The sequence below is a fragment of the Schistocerca nitens genome, chromosome 5, assembly GCF_023898315.1.
Source record: "Schistocerca nitens isolate TAMUIC-IGC-003100 chromosome 5, iqSchNite1.1, whole genome shotgun sequence".
NCBI classification, from domain to species: Eukaryota; Metazoa; Arthropoda; class Insecta; order Orthoptera; family Acrididae; genus Schistocerca; species Schistocerca nitens.
Genome location: NC_064618.1, coordinates 733,517,202 through 733,543,009, shown reverse-complemented (window position 1 = coordinate 733,543,009; position 25,808 = coordinate 733,517,202). Strand labels below are relative to the sequence as shown.

At 40.1% G+C, this 25,808-nt stretch overlaps 1 protein-coding gene across 1 annotated transcript in view; it reads left to right on the top strand.

The window, feature by feature from the left end:
• LOC126260138 (NADH dehydrogenase [ubiquinone] iron-sulfur protein 3, mitochondrial) overlaps positions 1 to 24,416 on the top strand; it is a 64,832-nt gene extending 40,416 nt beyond the window's left edge. The window contains exons 4-5 of the mRNA XM_049957389.1: positions 9,748 to 9,993; positions 24,131 to 24,416. Coding sequence (XP_049813346.1) covers positions 9,748 to 9,993; positions 24,131 to 24,307 — 423 coding nt within the window. The 3' untranslated portion in view covers positions 24,308 to 24,416. The remainder of the gene's footprint in view (positions 1 to 9,747; positions 9,994 to 24,130) is intronic.
• Positions 24,417 to 25,808: the final 1,392 nt, after the last annotated feature.

Sequence of the window (25,808 nt, the reverse complement as noted above, 5' to 3'; positions counted from 1 at the left end):
AATCCTTTTCTACACCAGGCTCTTTTTCAAATACAGCAATCTCTTGCTTTTATTTGGCTAATCTATGAGCTACATGCCTCATCAGCCAATTTATACTCCATCAGACTACCCTCCTCCTACAAAATCCTGCAGTTTTCTGCCCCTCGTGTTTCCTGGGATGGTATCATCTGCCAAGCCAACTTCAAACTGCAACAACATGCCAGACTTCACCTCAAAAAGCAATCCCACCTTCTCCTAAACTACTTGAACAGTGGTGTTTCCCTTCCTGTCCCTCTGCAGGTCCCTAAACAGCCACACCATAATCACTACTCCTCTCCTACGAACCGAGCTTGGTCAACCTCCTTATCATTCCACAGCCTTCGACACTGTCTCCCAGACCAAGAATAACTCATAATCACAAGAACCAATCACAACATTACAGTGTCCTCAACATCTCATCTAAAGCGCTCTTCCTTCCTGAATTATCTGTATTATCCGAGGATCTCTGTTTCAGCCCTAAACCTGCATTTGATCATGCTGCTTTGGTGAAGTACCTACTTTCCTTCACATGTAATGTCAACTGGAAATACCACTTTGCAATCCAATCCCAAAATCTTTCCGGCAGCAACCCTGACATTGAACCCTGCCTTGAGCAGTTACAACCATGATCCAACTTGATCCACCACCATTACCGCAAAATCATCCCTTACAAGCCTTTCAAGAACTCCTCACATCCAGCATTGCTTCACAACCCTTCCTCACATCCCTACAACATGACCATAACCTGTCCTGTGCAGAGCTCCAGCCTTAAAAGCTGATGACTCCATTATTATCCTCCCAGCAGACAAAGGGTCTACCACTATGATACTTGACCAAAAGGAGTATGTTGGCAAAGGTCTGCGCCAGCTGTCTGACACCTCTACATACAGCATCTGCTTTCTAGATCCCATCCCTGTGATTCAAACTTACTTGCAGTCTCTCCGTAAAACATCAGACCCCTCACAAGGTCTAGTACCTCAACCCACAGAACTTCTCACCCCACCCAAACCACACACCTTCACTTTTTACCTTCTTCCTAAGATCTACAAGCCCAATCATCCTGGCTGTCCTATAGTTGCTGGCTGCAAAGCACCCACTGAACAAATATCTGCCTCAGTTGATCAGCACCTGCAACAGATAGTACAAAGACTTCCCTCCTATATCAAAGACACCATTTCCTAGATCATCTGAAATCCTCACCTGTCTCACTCCCAACAAACAAATTGCTTATCACCACTGATGCCACCTTCCTGTTATCAACTTCCTCCACGTATGTCTGTCTGCTACTGAGCATTTCCTTAGTCAGTGCCCGCCTGATTTCAAATCTATGACATCCATCTTACTCACCTTAATCAACTTTATACTTACCAACAAAAACTTCACCTTTGAGGGGCAGACAGAAACAGATCAGGAGTATGGCCATGGGAAGCAGGATGGCTCCTGGAATCTCTGAATACCTTCTCCCAGTTAAATTTCTCATTGTCCTATTCAGAATCCAATGTCACTTTCCCCGATGTTGACCTCACCCTCACCAGAGGCCAGCTACACACTTCTGTCCACGTCTAACCAACTAACAACCAACCATACTTAAATTCTGACAGTTGCCATCCTTTCTATGTCAAACATTCTCTCCTATACAGCCATTGCATCTGAGGCAAACGTATTTGTTTGCATGCAGACTCTTTACAGCATTAGACTGCCATTCTCACCTCAGCCTTCACTGGATGTAATTACCCCACCAGCCTAGTTCAAAAGCAGATTTCCCGGGCCACCACATCCAATCCTGGTACTGCTGATCCCTCCAAAAAAACAGCTTCGGAGCACGCTGCGGCGGAGCGGTGTTAAAAAGTTTGCTAGCACTGAGTGAAGCAAGCTGCAAATTAATGAAACCTAGCTCAGTACAGCGTTCGTTCACCATCCGTTGCTCTGCATTCGTAGGTACTATGTAGACTATCTTAAAAGTAGTGTTGAGGAAAACCATCGTCCATACTTAGGATTGCATAGTCCGCGTAACTCATGTAACAAAATAAACCGGTAAATCTCTAGTAGTAATGGGCAAAAGTGGATTCTTCCTTCCTTCATTGATTGAAAATGTCCACTTCCCGATACTAATGCTTTTTATTGTCTTTTAGTTATGGTGTCAACAAGCCCACATTTACGTCGATAGCACATCTACTACTAGTTCATGCAGCTTACATCACACGCAAGACAGCCAGAAATGTACTAAGTCCAACCCGAAATATTACGAGATTAATACAGTCAATACTCTGCTACGAAATGAGTTTCACACTCAGTCCTTTTCAGAGGAATCTTGAAAGGAAGATGCTTGCCAAAAAATATTCTTTAAATGCATACTGAACATGCCTTGCAGAATTCTTCACAAAAGCCGATAGTTTCACACGTGGTTTTCTCTACAACACACACTCCAAAATCTCCCAAATTTCACAGAACTGTTCATAAGTGCATCTGCTTGCACGGCAATATAAATGAAATGCAAAGTAAGTCACTTCTTCATTTTACAAATAACTTTTTTGGACACTTCTAACATGACCTTCTCGTCCAGCAGCTAGTCCACGACTGTCTGAATGCCATTGCTTTCAGGGCATATAACTCATTCCAATGCACGGGAAAGACTTTACTCTGATCGGTTGATAAAAACAAACTGCCAATCAGATCAATCTTTCAAGATCATATTCACGCTTAAACTGTTTTACTCCAATCAACATTCGCAGATGTCATTTCATGCTGCAAATATTAACAAAATGTTTATTAATTGAAATTAAATGAAAATTAATCTTGAGATAACTTTATGAAAACATTACTCTACAAATAACTATTCTGGCTGCCTTCTTACAAAAACAAGTACGCCTGGACATACGTCATCAGCAATGTGGGTACAAACATCTTTTCCACGCTATGATTACATAATGCATTACATAAAGTTAATCTTGAAATTTAACATATGTCCCACATATACACTCTCCCTCACTCTCATTTACTCCCACAACTACATAAGACACCAATAATAATTTTGTCAGAATTTTATATTACAAAAATGAAAATTAAAGTTTTAATATGAAAATCTCAATTAATTAATTCTGCACACTGAGAGCTCTGTCAATTAATTAATTCTGCACACTGAGAGCTCTGTTTATGTTTTCAAATAATACCGAAAGGTACTCTATTATAGTTCCTACTGAATTTAATTCCCTAAGTCATGGTTAAGTACTTTTTTTAATGGGTTTTTTATATCTCTGAAACTATTATAGGTAGCAGTATCAAATTTTGACTCAGTTCGTCTGAATAACAAAAGGCCATGTACCAAATTTGGAATAAAACAGATAATTTTTAAAATAGTTTCTTAGGTGAGGTGAATAAGTGATTTTAGTACACGCCACAGTGAGCATTCTCATGGTCCACTTTAGCGACAGGTGTGGCTATGATGCATACAGCAGGCCACAAGTCGGCCACTGCCGAATGCTACTAAACTGCAGACTTCCAAAACAGCTGGCCATAACGTAACAAAACTTAATGCAAAAATCTGCAGTCGTGTACTAGCTGAGACGCTACAGCGCCACTGGCCCTTCAGTATTTCCCTGGTCTGTAATGTGTTAATCAGCTACTTCAACAAGGCCATGACTCCCTACAATCATGTCCTGAAATGAGAACCATTCTGTCTGAGATTTTGCCCACCACATCTGGAATGGCTTTTCATCGCATTCCCAATCTCCGCAATATTCTTTTCAGGCCCTATGTTCCTTCTGCACCTGTCTCCCTACCCTATGGCTCCTAACTATGTAGCCATCCACACTGCAAGACATGCCCTAAGCACCTTCCTGCCACCACCTATACCAGCCCTGTAAGTGGCAAAACATAGACTACCAAAGGAAGAGCCACCTGTGAAATGATATGCCATATACTAGCTGTTACGTAAACACTGTTTGGCCTTTTACATCAGCATGACCACCACCAGCTCATCAGTTAGGATGAATGGGCATAGACAGAGCAACATAAAATACTCTGTTGCAGAGCATGCTCTACAACATGACAACCGTGACTTCGATGCCGGTTCCCCTCAGGGGCTTGGTGACCCTGGGGTTCCTGAGCTGGGGACTGGTAAGCGCTGCCAGCCCTTTGTCACCGTAAGCTCTTGTCATGCTTCAGTGACCTCCGTGCGACGCAGTGGTGGAATGTTGTGTGTTTTGGAGAATGGGGGTCTTGGCTTCACAGTCCAGACCATGAGGAAGATACTGTGGGCAACCTCTTGGGCCACCTAACCCCCCTCCCAGTTGCTTGCTCAGGTAAGCAGGGCTCTGCCTCACTCGATGGTTGTTTCCCTTGCGTCTTGTGGGATCTCCATGGAACAATGGGTGCACCATCAGGTAGTACCTACACCCACTCATCAAAGAGAGCTTAGTTGGTCAGTCCTCCTGAAAAGAAATCTCAGAATAATAGTAACAGGGCATTAGTATGCCATATCACTTTCATTGTAATAAAGTGAACATGGGGAACCTTAGAGAAGGTATCCCCTTTCTATATTCACAAGACATTGGAATGCATTGCTGGGTCTCTAAAAAGTGTCAAATGACTTCATAATGGAACACTTCTGGTTGAAACTGCTAATTCAACATGAATATCTATGCTCCTGGGATATAACGCCCTAGGTGACTACCCAGTCGAGGCTGAGTTGCATAACACCCTTAACTTTAATAAGTGTGTGGTTGCCTGATCCGATATAATGGAGGTGGACCCCGCAGAGTTACATAAAGAACTATGTGAGGACAGTCAATGGCAAATTGGAAAAATCAGCAACAATAGAATAAATGGTTAGTACTCCAGAATTACCTGAACATATTCTTGCAGGCTATATCCGTCTTAAGGTTTGCCTCTTTGTCTCTCTGTTCCTAACCCAGTGCGATGCTACAAATGTCAGATTTCGCCATACCACAATGGGATACTCCACAACGTGTGGCAGTTGTGGAGGCTCAGCTCACGAATCAGGCAATTCTTGTACACTTCTGGGGATTACCCAGCGTGGAACAGAAAGTGTGACATTTACAATGAGGAAAAGAAAATTCAAGAGTTGAAAATCAAGAGACGCATACCTTATGGTAAGCTAAAAAATCTTTCAAAGCTTTGCAACCTATGCAGCTTCTGGTTTTTGGTACTTCTTTTGCATCAGCCCTTAAGATGCTAATCACTGCATGTGATGCCGCCACAGAAACTCAGACCACAGATTCAGGTACGAGCACGTGCACTTGTTGGTGAACCTGTGGGGGAAATTCTCCAATTGAAACTGAAGTCATTTGGGAGCTGTCAGCGATGGACTTACCAGCTAAACCACATACAGCTACCCAACTAAGCGGTCCCCACAACCCAGGCAACCACTTCCTCCCATCAGTAAAGAAAAACACGCTTTGAAAAGTAGCCCCAAGTCCAAGAAAGCAGTAGTTAAACCTTCGGATCGGTGAGCTCTCTCCCTTTCTGATGGTGACTATGCTCTGCTCTTGAGGATATGGGCTTCCAAGCAGAACCGGAGAGCCTGCTAACATTCCCCCCTGACCTCCCCGGTAAATCACTGCCTCCAAGGGAGAAAGAGGACAACCACATTCGCTAAACAATGACTTCCACAGGGACTCCTGTGTTGAAGTGGAATTTAAATGGATATACTCACATTTGGAAGGATTACAGCTCGTGGTCCAGGAGAAACTGTTCTGCATCTGCTTACAAGAAACGCATCTTAGTTACTGACACACCTGCGTTATGGGTTTACCACCCATGTATGGAAGGATGATATCCCTGGAGACAGGGCTAAAGGTGGAGTGGCTGTTTTCATTGATGACAGCTGCCACTTCTCTCCTGTCTCTCTAACCACGACCATGCAAAAATTGCTGTGAAAGTTCTCACACTCTTTAATATTACAGTGTGCTCTTTGTAACTTCCTCCTAATGATGCTTTGGATGCAGACAAACTGGCAGAACTCTTCCGGGCATTCCCACGCCTCTTTCCTCCTGGTAGGGGACTTCAATGTACACAATGTGCTGTGGGGCTCGGCTGCCACTTTCTCCAGGGGTCGATTGATCAAGCGACTCGTCCATTCTGAGAATATCTGCCTTCTGAACGTGCCAGATGACACACTATCCCACAGCTAAAGGGTCTTTTTTAGTCATTGACCTTTGTTTTTGTTCCCCAGCTATTGCAGACACGTTTCAGTGGGGATGTGGCTATAGATTTACATTATAGTGACCACTTCCCAGTGTGGCTCCATCTACTGACCAGGACAGTGGCTGACAGGAGACCATGCAGATGGGTGATGAAAGGGCAAATTGGTTGCAGTACAGTCAACAGGCTATTTTTTAACAAAAGGATTGCACACAGGAGACAATGGCCCGTATCATTTGGGAGTTACAATGGGCTGCCGCAGAGCCCATCCCTAGCCTAGTAACCACCTCAGACGATGGCCTGTACCTTGGTGGAATGACGACTATCACTCGGCAATCAGGGCCAAAGGAACAGCTCTACACTTCAAACACCGTCCGACTACAGAAAACCTTCATGCCTAATGAGAAAGTCTACAATCTTCTGTTCTCCATGAGGGAACAGGGATCAGCTTTGTCAGCGGCCAGACACACTGCTCCAGGACCTGATGAGATCCATTATGCCATGCTTCGTCATCTGTGTGCTCATGTGAAAGGACAGCTCCTATCTTGTTTCAATCAGACATGGTTTGATGGACAGTACCTCATGACTTGGAAGGAGGCAATATTAATTCCATTCTGGAAACCAGGCAAGGACCGTAGCACTCCTAACAGTTACCGGAGTGTAGCCCTTACCAATTGTATGGGTAAGACTCTTGAACACATGGTCGGCTGCTGCCTTGTCAGACTGCTCGAATCCCGAGGTCATCTGAGCCGCTCCCAGTGTGGTTTCAGGTGCTACCGTTCCACCCTTGACAACTTAATTCTACTGGAGACTGTGATACAGGAGTCTATCTTACGCCATGTTTTTCAACCTCGAGAAAGTATAGGACACTACTTGGAGGTACAACATCCTTTACCAACTTCATGAATGGGGACTACGTGGATACCTGCCACTTCTTATCCAGTCCTTTCTTGAGGACTGTCGTTTTTTATATCCCATTTGCGATGCCTTGTCAGACTGGTACGTTCAGGAGAATGGGGTCCCCCCAAGGCAGTGTCCTGAATGTCACATTGTTTGCCATCGCTGTCAATGGCATTTCCTCTGTAGTCAGGAGCTCTGTCAAATGCTTGTGGTTGTGTTTGACTTTACAATCCTCTACCCTTCCTCTGGTCTTATAATGACGATGAAGCAGCTACAGCCGATCATTAGGAGGTTGGAAACCTGGGCCAGGCAACTGGTTTTCAGTTCGCATCCAAGAAGACTACATGTGTCAATTTTAACCATGCTCATTGAAATTTCAACCAACCAGTGCTCACAATGGGGGACAATATTTTAAGTGTCCAAGAAACTGTGTGCTTTTTGGGTTTATTACTTGACTCAAAATTAACTTGGCTCCCACACCTGAAAGACTTATGAACAAAGGGCTTCCAGTCATTGAATATTTTGAAATATTTTAGCGGAAAAACATGGGGGAGCTGACAGGTCCTGCCTCCTGCAGTTTTATAGGTCATTTGTTTGATTACATTTAGGTTATGGCAGCATGGTCTACGGATATGCCCATAATTCCTGCCTCAAGATGTTAGATGCTGTCCACCATAAGGGCCTTCGGATATCGACTGGAGCCTTTCAGAAGTTCAGTGGGCCAACCCACCTTTGAACGGCTGTTCAGGAATCTGCCCCATTGGGATATGTGCTACAGACTGTCTCAAGGAGCTGGATCTATCGTGCATCAAAATACACAGCCAGGGACAGAATGCACTGCCACCTTTGCATCTTCAGAGGTTCAAAGAGATTTTAAGGTTGACACAGAACAAGAAAACTTGTACTCCACATTATTTTTTTTACAACTTTGTTTTTGTCCATTTTCAGTATGTACCACAGTTTTATCGTTGTTTATACAGATAGAGCCCAGTAAGAGAATGTCCTCAGTTGTTCTGGCATGTTTCCTCTGACAGGATTTTTAAAGTGTCTTCCGGAACAATTTACAAATTACAGATATCACTGTACAAGGTTTCTTGTCTGTTCAGACTTGCTTAGTGCACTGCAAGCACTTCACCAACTGTATCCAGTAGACCAGCTGATTCAGCTCATCCATGACTCATTACAGCAGTTGCAACACTGTGGCAAGGAAGCAATCTTTTGCTGGGTGCCTGGCCACTTCGGGATACAGGAAAACGACATGGCCGACAAAGCTACCAAGGAAGCGTGTGGGGATGGTGCTGTCTGTCAATGTCCCATTCCCTTGCAGGCCACCATCACATTTTCTGACAAACACATCATGCATCACTGGAAGATTGAATGATTGCAGGTGACAGAAAACAAACTACAGTCACTCAAATCAACCACAAAGGCATTATGGATGTCATGTCAGCCTCACCGCTGGAAGGAGGTTCTGCTTATTAGACTGCAGACAGCTGACATAGATGTTTAACATGTGGCTTCCTCCTCTGACAGGAGGATCCATCACTCTGTGAAGTTTGTGCCATGCCACTTTCAGTTCAGCATATTTTGGCAACTTGTGCCCTACATTCTGATATTAGGGCAGCCCTCAGTCTCAGTGGAGATCTGCCCACCATCCTCACAGATACTGATTCCAGTGTTAAGAGTGGTGAATTTTTGTGAACTTTCAGGCATCATCCCTAAATTGATGGGGATGGGAGGCAGGCTTTAATACATTATAAACTGCTCTGCTTGTGGGGATGCAGATTAGCATGCTGATTTTTTGTCACAGTGCTGATGGCAATGATTTCGAGCACCCCTCACTTCAAACCTCCATCATTGGTGCCTGTTTCACCACGTGCCATTTGGGTACTTCCCTCAGACACCAGTTTCTCAGAACTCCGCTGGTGGGTGGTGGGAACTAGCATTAAAACATACCCTTGGTTCTCACCACCGACATGGCCTTAATTTACATTAATTTCTTCTGTCTCAGCATTTCTTCACAGTAATTACTCCTTTCTTCACTCCATTTTAGTTTTCTACATCTTTCATTTTCTTACCTGTCTATTTTTTGCCATCCCCTCCCACCTCTGTTATGTACAATGCACTGAGCTTCTCACTCTTATTAACTCTTACATGATGTTTTAGTGGTAATCTCTGTCTTGCATTTTTCCCTGTCTTCGACTTTTAAGCTCTAAGGTTTTAAATATCATCTGGTGCAGTCCACAACAGTCTGTCTTTCCTTCTCATCGTGTCCAGTAAGTCTCCACTGACCTGCAGTTCTGGGTGACTTTTGCGAAATCTATCCATTTTCCTAGACCTCTCCAGTCCTTTTCCTTCACCCCTCTTCCTTCCCCTTCAACCCTTGTGCCTGAAGGAGCCACTGGCTCCGAAAGCTTGCCAAATTATAACCTTATTTTATGTGTGTTTTCTGCCACTGCTTGGTGAGTAGATTTTTTATCCCTTCAATTACATTAAGTATAGTCATGTGTCATTAACAGAATTTAAAATAGGTTACGACAAAATTGACTGATATACCTGCAAAAATTGTTGACAGATAGAGTTGAGAAATTATATATTGTGTGTGCGAAGTAATAAGTAAGTGTATCTGATTGAATGTGTTCCTTACATAATTGATATATTTAACAGGTGGTCTACAATTTACTCTCACTTCGATTCAATTCACGTATAAGGGTGAAGACCTATACAGATGAACTTACGCCTATTGATTCAGTGTGTGAGGTGTTCAAGGCTGCCAACTGGTATGAAAGGGAGATCTGGGACATGTTTGGTGTGTTCTTTGCAAATCACCCTGACTTGCGCCGCATCCTCACTGATTATGGATTTGAAGGGCATCCATTCCGTAAGGACTTTCCACTAAGTGGATATGTTGAGGTAAGCATATCATTTGATTATAACTTTGATAGTTGTCATATTTCATTTACAGTCATATTATAGAAAAGTTGTATATTAGCTGTTCCATTTCAGCCTGGAGCCTGGTGTAATTTATCTTAACAAATTAAGTCAAACTTCTTGTTTATTCAACAGCTACCCAGAAAGCCCACTACAGTAGCAAAAAGTAGTAGAAAGCTATATTGAATTCAGTTCCTTTGATTATTTTCGTCATAGTATTTTTATGGGTTTGATGTGTGTCCTTGGAGTCAGTGTAGTACAGCTAAAGCATGTCCATTTATCCAAAGAATCAGGCTGGCAGGAAGAGGGTTGTGTTTACTACATCTACAGTACCCACTAATTAATTTTGCCACCACATGGTGCCAAATGCAAGGACTTCATGGAACTGAGTCTTCAGTGACATAAGCAAAAGTTTCATGAGCATGAGATTCACAATTGAAAATCAAAGTTAATATGCACAAAACATATATAAAAATTTAATCCAAAAAAATCTGAAATGGGAATTTATGGTTGGTTAAAATCAGAATGTTCAAATAAGTGACAGGAATGCAGCCAGGTAACATCCTCGACACCCATTGACATTTGAACTAGTGAACAGTCCATCATTTTTAAGGAAAAAATGAACTAAGAGATCACTGTGCATGGCAACAATCTCAACAGCTTCCTTAATAACATTATGCAGTAACAGAAAGGACACTATTGACTCTCTCTTGTTTTATTCCACCTGTGTATCAGTCCCAATGCAGTGTTCTGCAGTTGCAAGTTTTTTGGTTGTTATAGACATATGTTATCTGTTCGATACTCTGAACATCGTAACAAACCTGATGTAGACATTAGACTGCATAGTCTTTTTTTATTTGCTATAATCTCATTGGATTTTATTTCCTGTGGGAGTTCAGCTGTGTATAGTTGGGTATAAAAATTACCGTACATTTTATGCAGCAGTCTAGCTCACCTGCACTACTCAGTGGAGATAACCCAATGCAACAATGTATTACCAGTGCACGTAAACAGGAAAGCCGGTCCATAAAGCCCACAGTATTGTGAACAGCTGCAGGTAGTCGTGTGAAAGCTTATTTGTTTCAGTTCAACATTCCACAAGTGAATGTTAACAATGTTTTGTTTAAACTGTTTCCAATTGATTTATTTAAACATATCTCATAGATAGGTATGTGAAAATACTGGAACACTGAAATCATTTGCATCAAAAGTATCAAAATAAAACATTCAGAAGCAGATTAGACCAAACATTACACCTGCAGATAATTAATAAAATCTACAAACAGCACACAAATGATAAAACTTAAAATGCCATTTAATTTATAGAAGGGACACATCAATATACAATAATACTCTGGTAATACTCTTGTTAAGGGACCAGGCAGAAACCACATTTTAGCTTAGAAAAAGAGCATAAAAATACTTGTGTGAACACAGTATAATTTATCTGTGAGAGCAGGGTGTGATTTTTATGAGTGTATTGCAGAAATTTTGCTGTATAACTGAAGTCAATTAAGGTATTAATCACCTCAGCCGTATGGTAACCTCTGAGCTCCTTCCATCTCTGAATCTGAAGAAGAAATTTCATCAGTGGAACTGGCACCCTCAGGAGTGATAAGTAGCTAATCAATGCCACAATCTCTGAAACCATCCAACCACTTGTTATTACTTGTTGTTCTGGATCCCACCAGTGTTTGGTACTGATGTGCAACAGAGTTTCGAGCATTAATTTAAGCATGTTTGGTTTCTTAAATGTCATATTACTTCTTGTGACATATCCTTAACTTGGCTCCAAATAAATTCTGTGGGAATTCAAATTGCAGCGGTAACCTAATGACAGTGTGATCCGTAGACTGTGCTGTTTCAACAATAATGCACTGATCTAAAACATCAGCTTCAACCTGTTCCAGTAATTCAAGCTTAATCACAGTAGGATTGATGTGTGCTCCCTTTCTCATCAGCCAGTTTACATTGTCTTCCTTCCTCCAAGATTTTTGTGGCCTACACTCAACCTTAACACTATGACATGAAGCATTGTCTATAATTATAAAAAATGTTGTGCTCTAATTTGGGTAGAATATCTTGGAACCATTTTTGGAACACTTCACCATTCATGTCTTCTTCATGATAATGTCCAATCATTTGTGATACAAAAAACAGTTCAGTACAATCAGCCTTCTTCCTTTTCCTGTTGGGTCTTTATTAATGCTTGTGATAAGACTTGCAACAAAAGTTTGTCCACACTTTGTGCCACATGTCCTGCATTAAGCCTCATTTTGTCAAGGTAGTAAATCTGTTTCTCAATTCTGAATTGTTGAATCTGGCGGAAAGAACAACTCCACAAAGCAATATCCTCACTATCTGTAATTATACTATTTCATCTCCTACTTTCAAATTAAAAACCGGTATCTTTTGTCAGTTTATAAAATGCCTTTCTTTTAAAAGTACGCAAGTGATCATCATCTACCACTTGAAGTACCTTGTTTATTTTAGTGCTTTGTTTCTGAAGAAAAATGTGTGCATCATTGACCACAGCATTTTAATGAAATCATCACATTTTCCTAACACACAAATCTGATGTTTTCATGTCTTTCCTGGAGTTGACAGCTTACCCATATTGTGTCTTTCTTTAGGCGCACACAATACACACATCACAGAAACACCCGTCAACTTTGACTTCATTGCTGCAAGTTCCTTTCCGGTAGTTATGGTTGTTTTTCTGAAAACTTTTCAAGAACTGTCAGTTTTTGGTGCTTCTAAACACTGTTTCTCTTCTGTGTATTACAAAAGAACACAACACAGATTCAGCCATTTTCTCCGGACACGTGGGAAACACAAATGAGTGAGAAACAGCACAATGACTGCCTGTGTGATTGTTGAGAACGGTTGGTGGTTGGTGGGGGGGGGGTGGGGGGGGGGGGGGAAGGAAGGAGTTTCTACCATTTTCTTCAGTACTCACAATGGAAGAGGTTCTTAGCACCCTCCTGATCTTTTTCCAGAATGATGTATACAACTGAATGCTCCTGTACAGAAATATCACCACCAACAAACTGAGTAATGGTGAAGAGTACATAGTCACGTAACAAAGGTTGATTTTCCTCCACACACTTCATCTGCTGTCAAGTGTACAACAGTGAATGTCATTTTGATAAACATAAAATAGAAAGAAAAGAAAGAAAAAAAAGTGAAATTGAACTCACAACCTTGCGTATACAAATCGGTTACTGTATCCACTATGCTACTACATCTGTGTAGATTTGGTGATATTTTTATGATGATATACTGTTTCTCAAATTTATTAAAAAGAAGGTGAAAATGTAAGAGTTTCAGCATTTCATGTACAAAGGAGAAATTGAGGGAGTATTTACAAACCAAGTCCGACAAGCACTGATCAGAGCTAGCCATAATGTCTTGCACAGAATTGGTCAGAGGAAGTGATTATACACTGAGATTTGCAATAAGAAATACATGGTATAAGCATTTAGCATACTGATCAGCAAAACCATTGCTGTTTGTGAATACTTTACGATGTCTTAGTTTCATTAGTGATAGCATAACAAAAAAATCCAGTATATAAATAGGGTCTACTTCCAGTAGCTTAGTAATATCCATCAACGTGCTATGACTGCTGACAAATTGCCGTGCATGTGCTTGTTTACATCAGGATCATGCTTACGATGGATAGATATGTGATTCAGACCTGATGGTGTGATTGATGTACGATGTGGCACAACTGCAATGAATACAGTAGATACCCACCTTACGCAAACCCAGATCATCCTTTACAGACCCTAAAAAGGCTCTGCTGTGCAACTGAAATAACTTTTGACACTCTAGTTCAATGCTGGGGATATGATACTGTTGTCCAGCTAATACTGATGATGAACCTTTCCTCTCCTTGGCCCGTCCTGTTGCCACCCTGACAGTAAACAGTAGCACATGCTGGTGAGCTTCCAATGTTTGTGTTGTGAAGTGTAGTAGTTCTTTGATCATTGGAGTGTTGTGTGTTCATCAGCCGATACTCTGAAGTTGTGTTATGGGTAAAATTCAGCCATCAGTTGCTTTGAATTGGAGAGCAACTGTGAGGGTCTGACTTTATATACCGTATTTACTCGAATCCAAGCCGCACTTTTTTTCCGATTTTTGCAATCCAAAAAACCGCCTGCGGCGTAGAATCGAGTGCAAAGTAAGCGGAAGTTCTGAAAAATGTTTGTCGGTGCCGCCACAACTAACTTCTGCCGTCGAATATATGTAGCGCTACACAGGCATGCTTTGCACGCACAAAGATAAATACTGGCGCTGAAACCTCTGCATCAGTAAATAAATTTAAAAAAAGGTGGAAGACGAGCTTTTTTTCTCCGCCCCGAGTTTCGACCACTACATTTTCATACATTATCCAACGAAGTAAATACAAATTCCGTATTGTTCATCTTCGAATGTAGCAGCATTTCAATGTACTACGAAAATCCGACTGGCAAGACTGTTTGGGATGTTTGTCAGTATGGCCAACTCTGCGCTCTGAATTTTTTCTACCTGTGAGAAGAGGTGGTTGCTAATAGGAACTTTTATGAATCGTGAATCACATGCAGTATTCTCTTCACCATAAGAATAATACAAATATAAACATTTTGCCAAGTATTCTTTCGTGTCTGCCTAATAAACTACGAAACTAGAATGAGACAACAGCAAACGCGGAAGAATATACATATCATCTCATGTTTATATTTGTATTATGCTTAACAGTGATTCAGTTAGAAATGAAGCATAGCAATTGACTGGATTATTAAATCTAATTTGACTCTAATTTCTGTGCAGAATGTAATGTACTAAAGAGGCGTCTGCAAAGATTTTCAAACAGAGGAAAAATTTTCGCTAAACTCTCCTTCAGAACATCTTCTATCATACGCAGTCTATTATTTGGTTCTTGTTGATCATTATCAAAGAAAGCAGCAGTGTAAGTAACAACAAATAGCAGTCTCTTGCCATTGTTTCGCTTGAGTTGGGCAACATGATTCTTTTTCCCGATTCGGTTCCTACGATTCAATCTCACATTGCGAATCGATTCCTACGATTCGTTCACGATTCATTGTAGTCTGTGATGGCACGATTCTTACGGAATGCAAAAAGTTCTACATCGTACTCACAGATGACAGCACATTGTCAATGGAGTTAGAATCGAACTGCCAGAAATAGTTTATTTATGAGGTGAATATGACGTTACAAGTGTGATTCTCGATTTATACGTGTAATGCCTTAATTGTTGAAAGGTCATGTTTGATTTGATTGCATCTATTGTTCTATTTCAGTATGCTAGGAAAGAGGAGTCGATTTGTGCGGAAAGTGGTGCAAAATTACGTGGTATGCCAGTTTGGTTGTGTGGCTTTGAACGTATCTAACTACAGACGTCTTTTTTATAGTAACAAAATCTAGCAGTGAGGCAGACGTGGTTTGGCTCATATCATCCTAAGTTTTTCTGTGCTAAGATGTCTTTCCAAGTCCACATCACCCTTGTAATTCATAACGCAGCTGACAGCCCTCCCACACAGCACATTTCTTCTAAATACAAAGCACAGGTATTTTGATTTTAATTTGTCTGAGAACTTGACGCTGTCACTACTATTTACGTGAGAAGACGACATACTTCTAAACAATAGGATTCAATCGTATACAGCGACATTACTTCACTAAAATTTAATATAAATCTGAACACGATAACATTCGAAAACTCGAACTTGAAATTATTAATTAATTAAAAAGCTTTTGTTTAAAGACGGTATTACACTGCCAAGAAAGGTATTGGTTAGAGAGAGCCTACATTCTCTCTATATAGGCTCTGTAATATTGGTCTAGTGCGACAGCCATTTAGTGGCGGCACTGGTGGAACTAACAGAATTATCAAATTAGCAGTGAAGTAATGTCGCTGTATACGATTGTATCCTACACTTTAGAAGTATGTCGTCTTCTCACATAAATAGTAGTGGCAGAAGCAATTTCTCAGACAAATTAAAAGCAAAATTCCTATGCTTTGTATTTCGACAAAACAAAAGTTAAGCTAAATTTGCAGTGTGTGAGGGCTGATAGTTGCTTTATTGTGAAATATAAGGTGCTGTGGAATTGGAAAGACCACAGGAAAAAAAGGTAGGATGATACGAATCCGCGCATGTGCACTATATAGGGATAGTAAATGGGAAATGCCTTTACGCTCGTTCCCGTCAGCCACCGCCAAATGTCAGCTTGGTTTTCACGAGTAATATTACGGCCCACGAACTTCGTTTGTTCGTTCCGAGCTTCCTTTGCTCACACGCATCCTCCACTAGGCCACTTGACTGCCACCTGGCGGTTGTAATCATTCGGTACGACTCGGCATGATTCGGAAGTTGCCTTCGAAGCAGCGTACTAAGAATCGACGAATCGTTGGAACTTGGAATCTTCACGACTCGGAAACACGCAATCGTTCTTACGACCCTTTTGAACAACGATTCGTCCGTATCACGATTCGATTCTTACGATTCTTTATTTAGAGTCGTTCAAATGAACGACTCATTCACGAATCGCCACAACTCTAGTAGGTGGCGGTAGCGTGCACAAAAGCAAACCATGCCGCGAGCGGCGACAGGCCGTAAACGCTCATTATCAGAATGCGACACACAATGCATGACACAGTACAGAAATGCATTTTCAGGTTAGAGTGACGTAAACACCTATAACAAAGAGAGCGGCACTTATTAGATCAAAGAAAAATAAGCAATCAATTCAAACTAGACGAAGCACGTGAAAAAGTAAGGGTACCCGTATAAATACGGACGGAGCGCCTGATGCATAGCAATGGCTACCTGGTAAAGCTTAACTTCTAAGCTTACGACTCGAACCGAACTACTGTAGCTGTGTTGTCATTCGTTCGACCTAAATCGTGTCTCATATTACAATGCACCAAGTTTATTTCGATTTGGAGGTGCAGCCTAAAACTTTTCTCTCCCCTTGAATTTAGAGTGTCAAATTTCAGGTGCGACTTAAGATTCGGGAAATCTGTTTTCCCTTGATTTCGAGTCTCATTTTTCAAGTGCGGCTTAGATTCGAGTAAATACGGTATTTCTGGAGTGTGGACAGAGCAGCCACCGCATTTAACATTCTGGCCTGTGGTGCTGCAATTGGAAAGGAGAAAGAAGATGAGGAAGAAGAGAATGATGAAATTCCACCTGGAGTAGCTCCTGGAAACACCAGGCTAGAAATGTAAAGACAGATGGCTAACCAAGATTAACACATTCGAGCTGTACACAGACATATATATGGTTTTATCAGAGCAATGAGTACCCTACTTTCAACAAGCATCTTCTCTGCTTCAAAGAAGTGGGGTTATTTAATAGGTGTAATTTATCATTTCAAAACTTTCTTTGCAGGCTTGGTTTCTGGCACAAAATATTTGACTCTGAAGTTTACGATCAAGAGAAGAATCGAGAGTGGCCTGGAGGTGCCAGTATTTGCATGTCATGAGGAACATTTTATTAATTGACATTGTTTTACTTGACAAGACACTGGTTAAAGGAACTGTGTAACCAATGGAATAACAAAAGCACCAATAGGCAAGGGTGACAAGACAGTTGTCTTTCCCAGTGGCTTGGTTTGTCACTTCATCTGGAATATTTAGTGATGTTTCATTATAGAAAGCAAGGTGAAACATTAGGAAATGAATGCTACAGTTCTCAAGGGATGGTTTTTCCAGTTTTCTGCTACAAAATGTTTGCCAAATTCAACAGTACTAAAGAGCAATGTGCCTGATATTGCTTCTGTTTATTAATTAACATAGGTTCCCTGATAGACTGTTACAGACAACACCCAGAAAATAGAGTTGTGACCTTCAGTGTTCCCCTCCACTTGCTCCATGCAAAACTGGCACAAATGCACAGTGATCTTAGATGGATGTCGAAGAGCACATTTCACACTGTATTTCTCCAGGATACAACCAATCCTATTAGAAACACTACCTGTGTAAACCAGAAAAGCTGTAGGCTTATACATGGGACCTCATTATTCTTATCAATCATCCACCTCCCCACCCGAGAAAATGTCTTACCTTATTTGGTATAGAAATATTGTGTGCCAATCTGAAAAAAAGTTATAGGAAATAGTCAGAATGAATTACTGTTGGTGAAGTGTCAGCTTGGGTTGCACACATATTTGTGCTTCACGTTTTACATTTTGTGTGTGTGTGTGTGTGTGTGTGTGTGTGTGTGTGTGTGTGGGTTTGGCTTGCCAGTGTAAAAGATGACATGAAACCAGCTAAATGCAAAATATGTACAATTTGCACTTTTGTTTACTTAAATTGATGTAAGCCAACTTTGACTATGTTCTTAGTGTTTGAGTAGGATCAGATGTCGGACAACTTTGCCTTGAAACCCCATGTCCAAAAACTTAAAGTAGTTTTTAAGTGCTTTTTTGTGTTTATTGCATCAAAACTAGAGCGTGTTTCATGTGTATTGTCATATTTTGCAGGCCACGAAAAATTTATTTTGTACTACAGCTGAGTTGTAATCAGCATCGATACCTTATACAATTTTAGCAATAGTACCCTCCTTTAAAGAACCATTCACCTCCAATTTCAGTGTACACCAGTATGACTTAACATATTTTTGAGAATTTTTGGAAGTTGAGTGTCATGCATTACCTATTTCATTGACTGTCATGATATAATGTAACAGATATTGTAGCTAACTTATTGTTATATCTAGTGTTCCCTTTCAACTGCATTGTATATTACCTGCATTTATCATAAATTAATGCTATTTTCAAGTTTTTTTAATGACAATAGCCTCAACGTTTCAGGAGACTAATAACTTGTATCCCAGATTTTTCTGTTGCCTCAATAGAAACAACATTGTGTGTACCAAATGCTTCAGTTCTTAAAGAGAACTGATAATACTTCTAGCTCAACATATCCATATGTTAAAAGAGAATCAGCAAGCTAATTTAAATGTTACTGGTTTACTATTTTGTAAAACATCGCACCAGCCAGAATGCATCCCCACTGAGCGCTATTCTCGAACATGGGATGAGTTGGTTGACATTTGAAAGCAGCTGGGAATAGCACTGAGCACTGTCAAAAGATTGGCAGCTGCTGCGAATGGGTGTGTTGTGAGGCCTACCGTGTACCAGATATACCAAAGGTACCTCAAGTACTATCCTCTCCTGTGGATCCTGTCCCCTCTACAGAAAGAATGGGATCTGTCACTACTTGTACATTGGCTGAGTAGCATGTCAGTGCTAGGGCTAAGTGCCCTGTACAGGGAAGACAGATGCCAGGGGTATCAGTGTAACAATGAGTTCTCCCTAACAAACAAGTTGGAGGTGCTGTCTTTTTCTGAGACTGAACCATAGAGACTTGCTTCACCTGTTGAGAAACCTGGTATGACCTATGTCAAGAAGAGGCAAATGCAAAAGGATAGGGTCTATTAATCATCGACAGTCCAAATGTATGGTGCTGTTGGAACACCTTAGGGCAGGGGTGAGCAAATAGCGTTTTTTTTTTTTTTTTTTTTTTTTTCCAGTGCAATCATGACTCCTAAGAAGAAGCGTAAAGTCGGTGATAAGTGCCGTCTGTTTAATGAAGGCTTTATTGATGCAGGAAATAAAGCCGCATGCTTTCTATGCCATGATACAGTTGCCATATTCAAGGAGTACAAATCTGAAACGATATCACGAAACAAAACACACTGACTTTAGCTGCAAACTTTCAGATGAAGAACAAAATATAAAAGCAGCAGAGTTCGTGAAACGCTTGAAGAAGCAACAAGCGTTATTTAGGAAGCAAATACCACTTCAAAATAGTGATACAGAAGCAAGTTTCATGGTTGCCTATAACCTTGCTAAATGAAACAAACCTTTTTCGGGCGGCGAGTTTATTAAACAGTGCATGGTAGAGTGTGCAAGTGTATTGTGTCCTAGGATTAAAACCAAATTTGGGAGTATTTCGTTGTCAAGGAGGACTATAGCGCAGTGCATTGATTTAATTAGTGATGAACTTGCAGACCAGCTAAAGACTGTGAGCAAAGATTTTGTTTGTTTTTTCACTGGCAATGAACGAAAGCACAGGTATTGAAGACACTGCACAAATACTCATCTTTATCCGTGCAATTAATGAACATTTTGTCATCACTGAGGAATTACTTGGTATAGTATCCATGAAAGATAGAACCACTGGTCAGGACTTGTTAGGATGTGTTGTTAATTGTGTGAAAACAAGTGGCTTATCCTGGAACAAAATGGTAAGCATTACAACAGATGGGGCCAGAGCTTTCTGTGGGAAAAATATAGGTATGGTGAAACTTGTGACATTTTGGATTTTCATTGTATTTTACATCTGCAAGACTGCACTTTAAAGCATGTGGTAGATCCTGTTGTTGGTGTTGTGAACACAGAGCTAGGGCACTCAATCACAGACAGTTTAAATCTCTTCTTGAGGAGGTGGGGGCAGAACATGAAGATGTAATTTACCATAACAGTGTGAGGTGGTTGAGCTTGGGCAAATTATTAAAAAGCGTCTGGGCATTACAGGATGAAATTATTTTATTTCTGGACACTAAGGAGATATCTCATGATTTTGTTGCAAAAATAGGATGTGGAGAGTGGAGATATGCAGCTGATATTTTTGAAAAACTGAATGTGACATTGCAGGGAAAGGGGTTGTTTGCTCATGAAATGTGGACACATGTCAAAGAATTTAAAACAAAACTAGGTCTGTTTGCAAGGCAAGCAAATGAAGGCAAATTTTGTCATTTCCCTTTACTAGGGAAACAGAAAGTACCTGGAAGTGTTTCAGCTAAGATTAGGGATTTGTCTGCAGTGTTTAGAGGATGAGTTTACTACAAGATTTCAGGATTTTAAGAAAATTGAGCCTCAATTTAATGTTTTATTGTGTATCCCATCACTGCTGATATTGACACAGCACCACAGGAGCTGCAACTTGAACTGATTGACATGCAGGCAGATCACGCAGTGAAAGAACTGTTTAGTGCTGTAACTTTAGTTGACTTTTATAAATCTTTGTCAGCTGAAACATTTCCATGTATCAAGAAATTTGCAGGCAAAATGTTCTCCATATTTGGATCGACGTATATTTGTGAACAAAGTTTTTCTTGCTTGAAAATCAACAAGGGCAAATACCGAAGCTGTTTAACAGACAGTAATTTGCAGGCTGTGATGAGAATATCTGCTAGTAGTCTGACTGCTGATTTCACAAAAATTGTGATAGGATGCATTTGTCCCATCAAACTTGTTTTAAAATTTAATGTACTTGGGGATGATATTAAATTAGCAAAATAAATGAAATTGAACACAACTATCTTATTTGAAGATGTCAGAAGGAAAGAGGTACAAGTGAATTTAGTCTTATCAAAATTATAAGAAGTATACTTAAACCCCTTTGCTTCTGACTCATTTATATCTAATGATTTTTATGATACTTTTTATTAAATGTAGAGCTAACTAATCAATGTATTTTAACGCTTTTACTGCTACACCCGAAATTGCAACTCTGTGTGTGATATGTGATTAGAAGCATTTTCATAAAAATTTTGGGAATACTGCATATCTATATGAACAATGTGCAGTCGTGTACCTGAGGACCTCATTCAGCATCTTGAAAAGGAGGCTGTTCCAGCAGCCATTTAGGGAACAGGGTGCAACAAATGGATGATTGTAGCACACTGTGGGACAAACAACCACATAGTGAGGTCATATTTGGATTATTCCAGTGACTGGCAGAGAATGTTGAGAAGACCAGCTTTGCTCATGGAGCTTCAACGAAGCTCACATTTTGTGGCACTGTCCTCAGAACTGATTGTGGTCCTGTGGGGGAGGAGGGAAGGCATGATTGTAGTATCCTATGACTCAGTATCAACAAAACACAATTGAAAATGGTCAGCTCACACAAAAAAAACTGGGTGTGACATTTGTAGGAATTTGAATGGAACAGTCGGGTAAGGTCAGGCATAATTAAAGAAGTTGGCAGACTTAGTAAAATGCCACAGAAATTATCTCACTCTGCAGAGAAGATTGCTTACGGATCACTCATGTGACCCACCATAGAATATTGGTCAGTGTGTTGGACGTGTATGTCCTATATCAGGAGAGAATGGTAACAGGTTTGTTTCACCTATGGCAGTGTGTCGTAAAGATGCTGAAAGAACTGAAGTGGCAGGTTTTTAATGATATACATAAACAGTCCCAGGAAAGCATCCTTACAGTTTCAAGAACTAGCTTTAAATGATTAAGATACTATAAATCCCCAACTTATCACTCTAATAGGAATCTTGAGGAAAACATTAGATTAATTACAGTTCAGATACGCACATTCCATGTGCGAGTAGAATGGGAAAAAGCTCTAACAACTGATGCAGTGGGAAATGCCCTCTTTCATACACTTCTGTGGTTTGCAGAGTATGGATGTAGATGTCAGTGTAAGTGAATAAATCATTGGGGTGGAGAGAAATATTGACACCTTCTTAGAATGTTTGCGCTTTCCAGTATTTGTCTTGTAATCTGACAACCACAGTTGGTTTTTTGACAAACCTTTTATCAGATCTTTCTTCTAACACACAATTTATTGCTGTGATTAGTTATGCTTTTTCCTCCATGGATGGATTCAAAAGGAAAACATCTCTTTATACTTCATAATGTATGCATGTTTTTTTTTCTTTATTTTCTAGATGATGGTTCTCTTGTGTTGCATGAAGGAAATTATTCTTGTTTTACAATAATAAATTTTGCTAAATGTTTATTTAAGGTTGTATCATTCTCTTGATTAGCGAATGTTTCATGTATTCCAGTCATAATTGAGGATTTGTTTTAATTAATTTAAAACTCTCTTCAGTCATTCCATTTCAGAATATTAATAAAAAATAAACATATTATGATTTTGCTATATGCTTCATAAATACGATGGTACCCAAAAAAAAAATCCAGAATTATCTTCTAAAAGCTATATATTTTCAAACTGTTTACAAAACAACCTTACCCCTTCAAAATACTTTCCATTACATTACAGCTAATACATTGCTCCCTGTGGTGCTTCCATTGCTCGAAACATTTTGTGCAGTCACCTTTAGAAATGGCTGACAGCTCCTCTCTCATTATTTTTCCATGACTACTTCAATGCCCTTTTTCATATGTGAAAATAAGAAAACATCACCCAGAGCCAGGTGCATGGGGCAGTGGAACTGTGCCGTGCTTAGTTTTTGATTAACAGAGATGGCTCTGTGTGCAGGTGCTTTGTCATGGTGGGAGAACCAGTCTCGCTGAATTGAGCTCAAAGATAACCCACTAAGCTCTGACAATGGATCGGTTGTCTGTCGACAATCTGTGAGCACAAGCTCTTGAATTTTTTTTCAATATTTTCATTGATTTGGGCAGTTCACGGCTGTTCAGAATGAAGTTTGTTACCAGTCTACATGTCGTAATTTTTAAATTGAGCAAATAACTCGTACACTTGGGTTTTTCCCATAGCATCATCTTGGTTATCTGTTTTAAACATTAAAACCATTTCAGCAGCATTTTTACTGAGTAGAAAACAAAATTTGACAGCTGCACGTTGTTCGATTAAACTTGCCATCATAAAAAAACGAAATAAGAACAAAACAGTGCTAGCAAAAACAATCATTGCAGATCAACAGAACAAGCCAGATCGATTACACAGGCGGTGCTGAACTGGCAGCAAGTTGCACTATATGCGCCTAGTGGCAGAAATGCAAACTACACAAGCTCTACCCAAGGCAATGTCGTTCAGTCTTTTTTGGTCCCCCTCATAATTGTTTCTATCAGGGAATAAGTAAAGCCTGTTATCATATTTTGAAGGCATTGTTGGTGAACAGATACATAAACAAAATATGAACACATGTACACAATCTTGTTTGTGCGTCCAGGCACTGCTCAGTGCCTTTACCATATGCTGAGTGAGTAAGCATTGTCATACACATGGGCTGTTCTAATATCTTACTGAGAGAATGGTATGTTTTAGCATTTATTAGCTTTGACCCTGTAATGTGTATGAAAGGTAAACTACTTGTTAAAGTTTGATGACACATTATCACTGACAAGCGTTGTCATAGCTTCTGTCTGTCCATTCTAGGTGCGTTACGATGATGAACGAAAGCGTGTTGTTGTCGAGCCACTAGAATTGGCACAAGAGTTCCGTCGTTTTGAGTTGTCAGCACCGTGGGAGCAGTTCCCAAACTTCAGAGAGGCTCCAGCTGCTCAAGAAGAAATACAGACAAAGGGTAGTGAGTCTGGAGAAGGGAAGAAGTAGGTTGGAAGAACTCGAAACAGCTCTTTGTTAGTAGCATTAGTTTTATATGTTGAACCACTGTACAGTTGAAGTGAAATATAATAAATATATATGTACACACACACACAAACTGTTACAGTGCTTGAAATATATCTCCCATACTGTAGAATTGTACTACTTAAAATCAGGTGCTCAGTTAACATTTAGAACAGCAGCTGTGATCAGCTCACTAAGCAAACCTCAAGAAACAGAAATATAAAGACCCTCATCTTGGGATAATACGTGTTATCACAGTCACAACTGCTACATTTTTCACATATTCAGACACTTGGTAAAGTACAGATAATATACAGTATGAAATGTTCAGAAATAAGTAAAGCATTAATGAAGTTTTATATAACGGTACAATTAAGTTAAACACAAATCTTCCACAAATTAATTTATGCTCTTACCAATTACTCCATCCATCTCTTTTACAGTGAAATAATTGTACTTCCAATTGCTGCAGTAATACAAGCTATGACAGAAAAAAGGCAGACTGCTTGAACCATTTTTCATGGCATATTAGTGTGTAACTGTTCATCCATCTTGAACTTTGTTCTTGCTGTGTGGCAATATATGAACCATTTATTACATACATTTTCTTGCATTCTGCTGGAGGGTGAAAAGGTGAGAGTTCCTCTGCTGCCTCACAGAAAGGGACGAATGCAGATGTGTGGGCTCCTATGGGTCTTACTGAAAAGTCTGCCACCACTAATTGAACATATTACGCAAATACACAAATTTATAGTGTGCAGACCATACAGATTTACAGTTAAGCACAAGAACACACCTGTAATAGGTTTCTTATCCACTGATACTGAATTGAACATTTTTGATAATGCTTATTGCAGTGAAAGGACACAGTTCAAAGTTGAACAGCCACACACAAAAATATGCAGTGTCAGACAAGTCCTAATTGTGTTCGGAAAGTATGCACAAAATGTGAATTGTGGTTTCCAAACAAGCCCAAAACTTTGGCCGTGCTGCCCATATTAAGTGGCCTTTAAGATGGGATTGCGCACCAAAATTTTCTGTATACAGCTACATTGTTAGACTGAAGTTGACACTTGCCTCATATGTAACATAATAAATTATATATACTTTACAATTGCTTTAGATATAAGTGAGAACAGAAAAGTAAGTGACATTTTTAAATGCAGTCTCTAATGGCCTTGTTTGCAATGGGGTGTTAAACGCTAATCTCCTCCTCCTCTTCCTCCTCATTTTAATGTACAGTTTGATTTCAGAACACACATTGAACTTAGATGGTATTTCGAGGAGAAGATAAAACTTATATTTGCAGCACCTGAACATTTTCTTCTAACAGTTGCCATTATTTTGTACCCAGATGATAAGAGAGTACAAGAAAATGGTTTCTACAATTTAACTATGAAAAGTCACAGAATGGCCTCAAAGTATCATGGTAAATTACTAATAATGTTTTTGTTGATTGTGTTCCGCAGCTGTGATAAATCTTAGA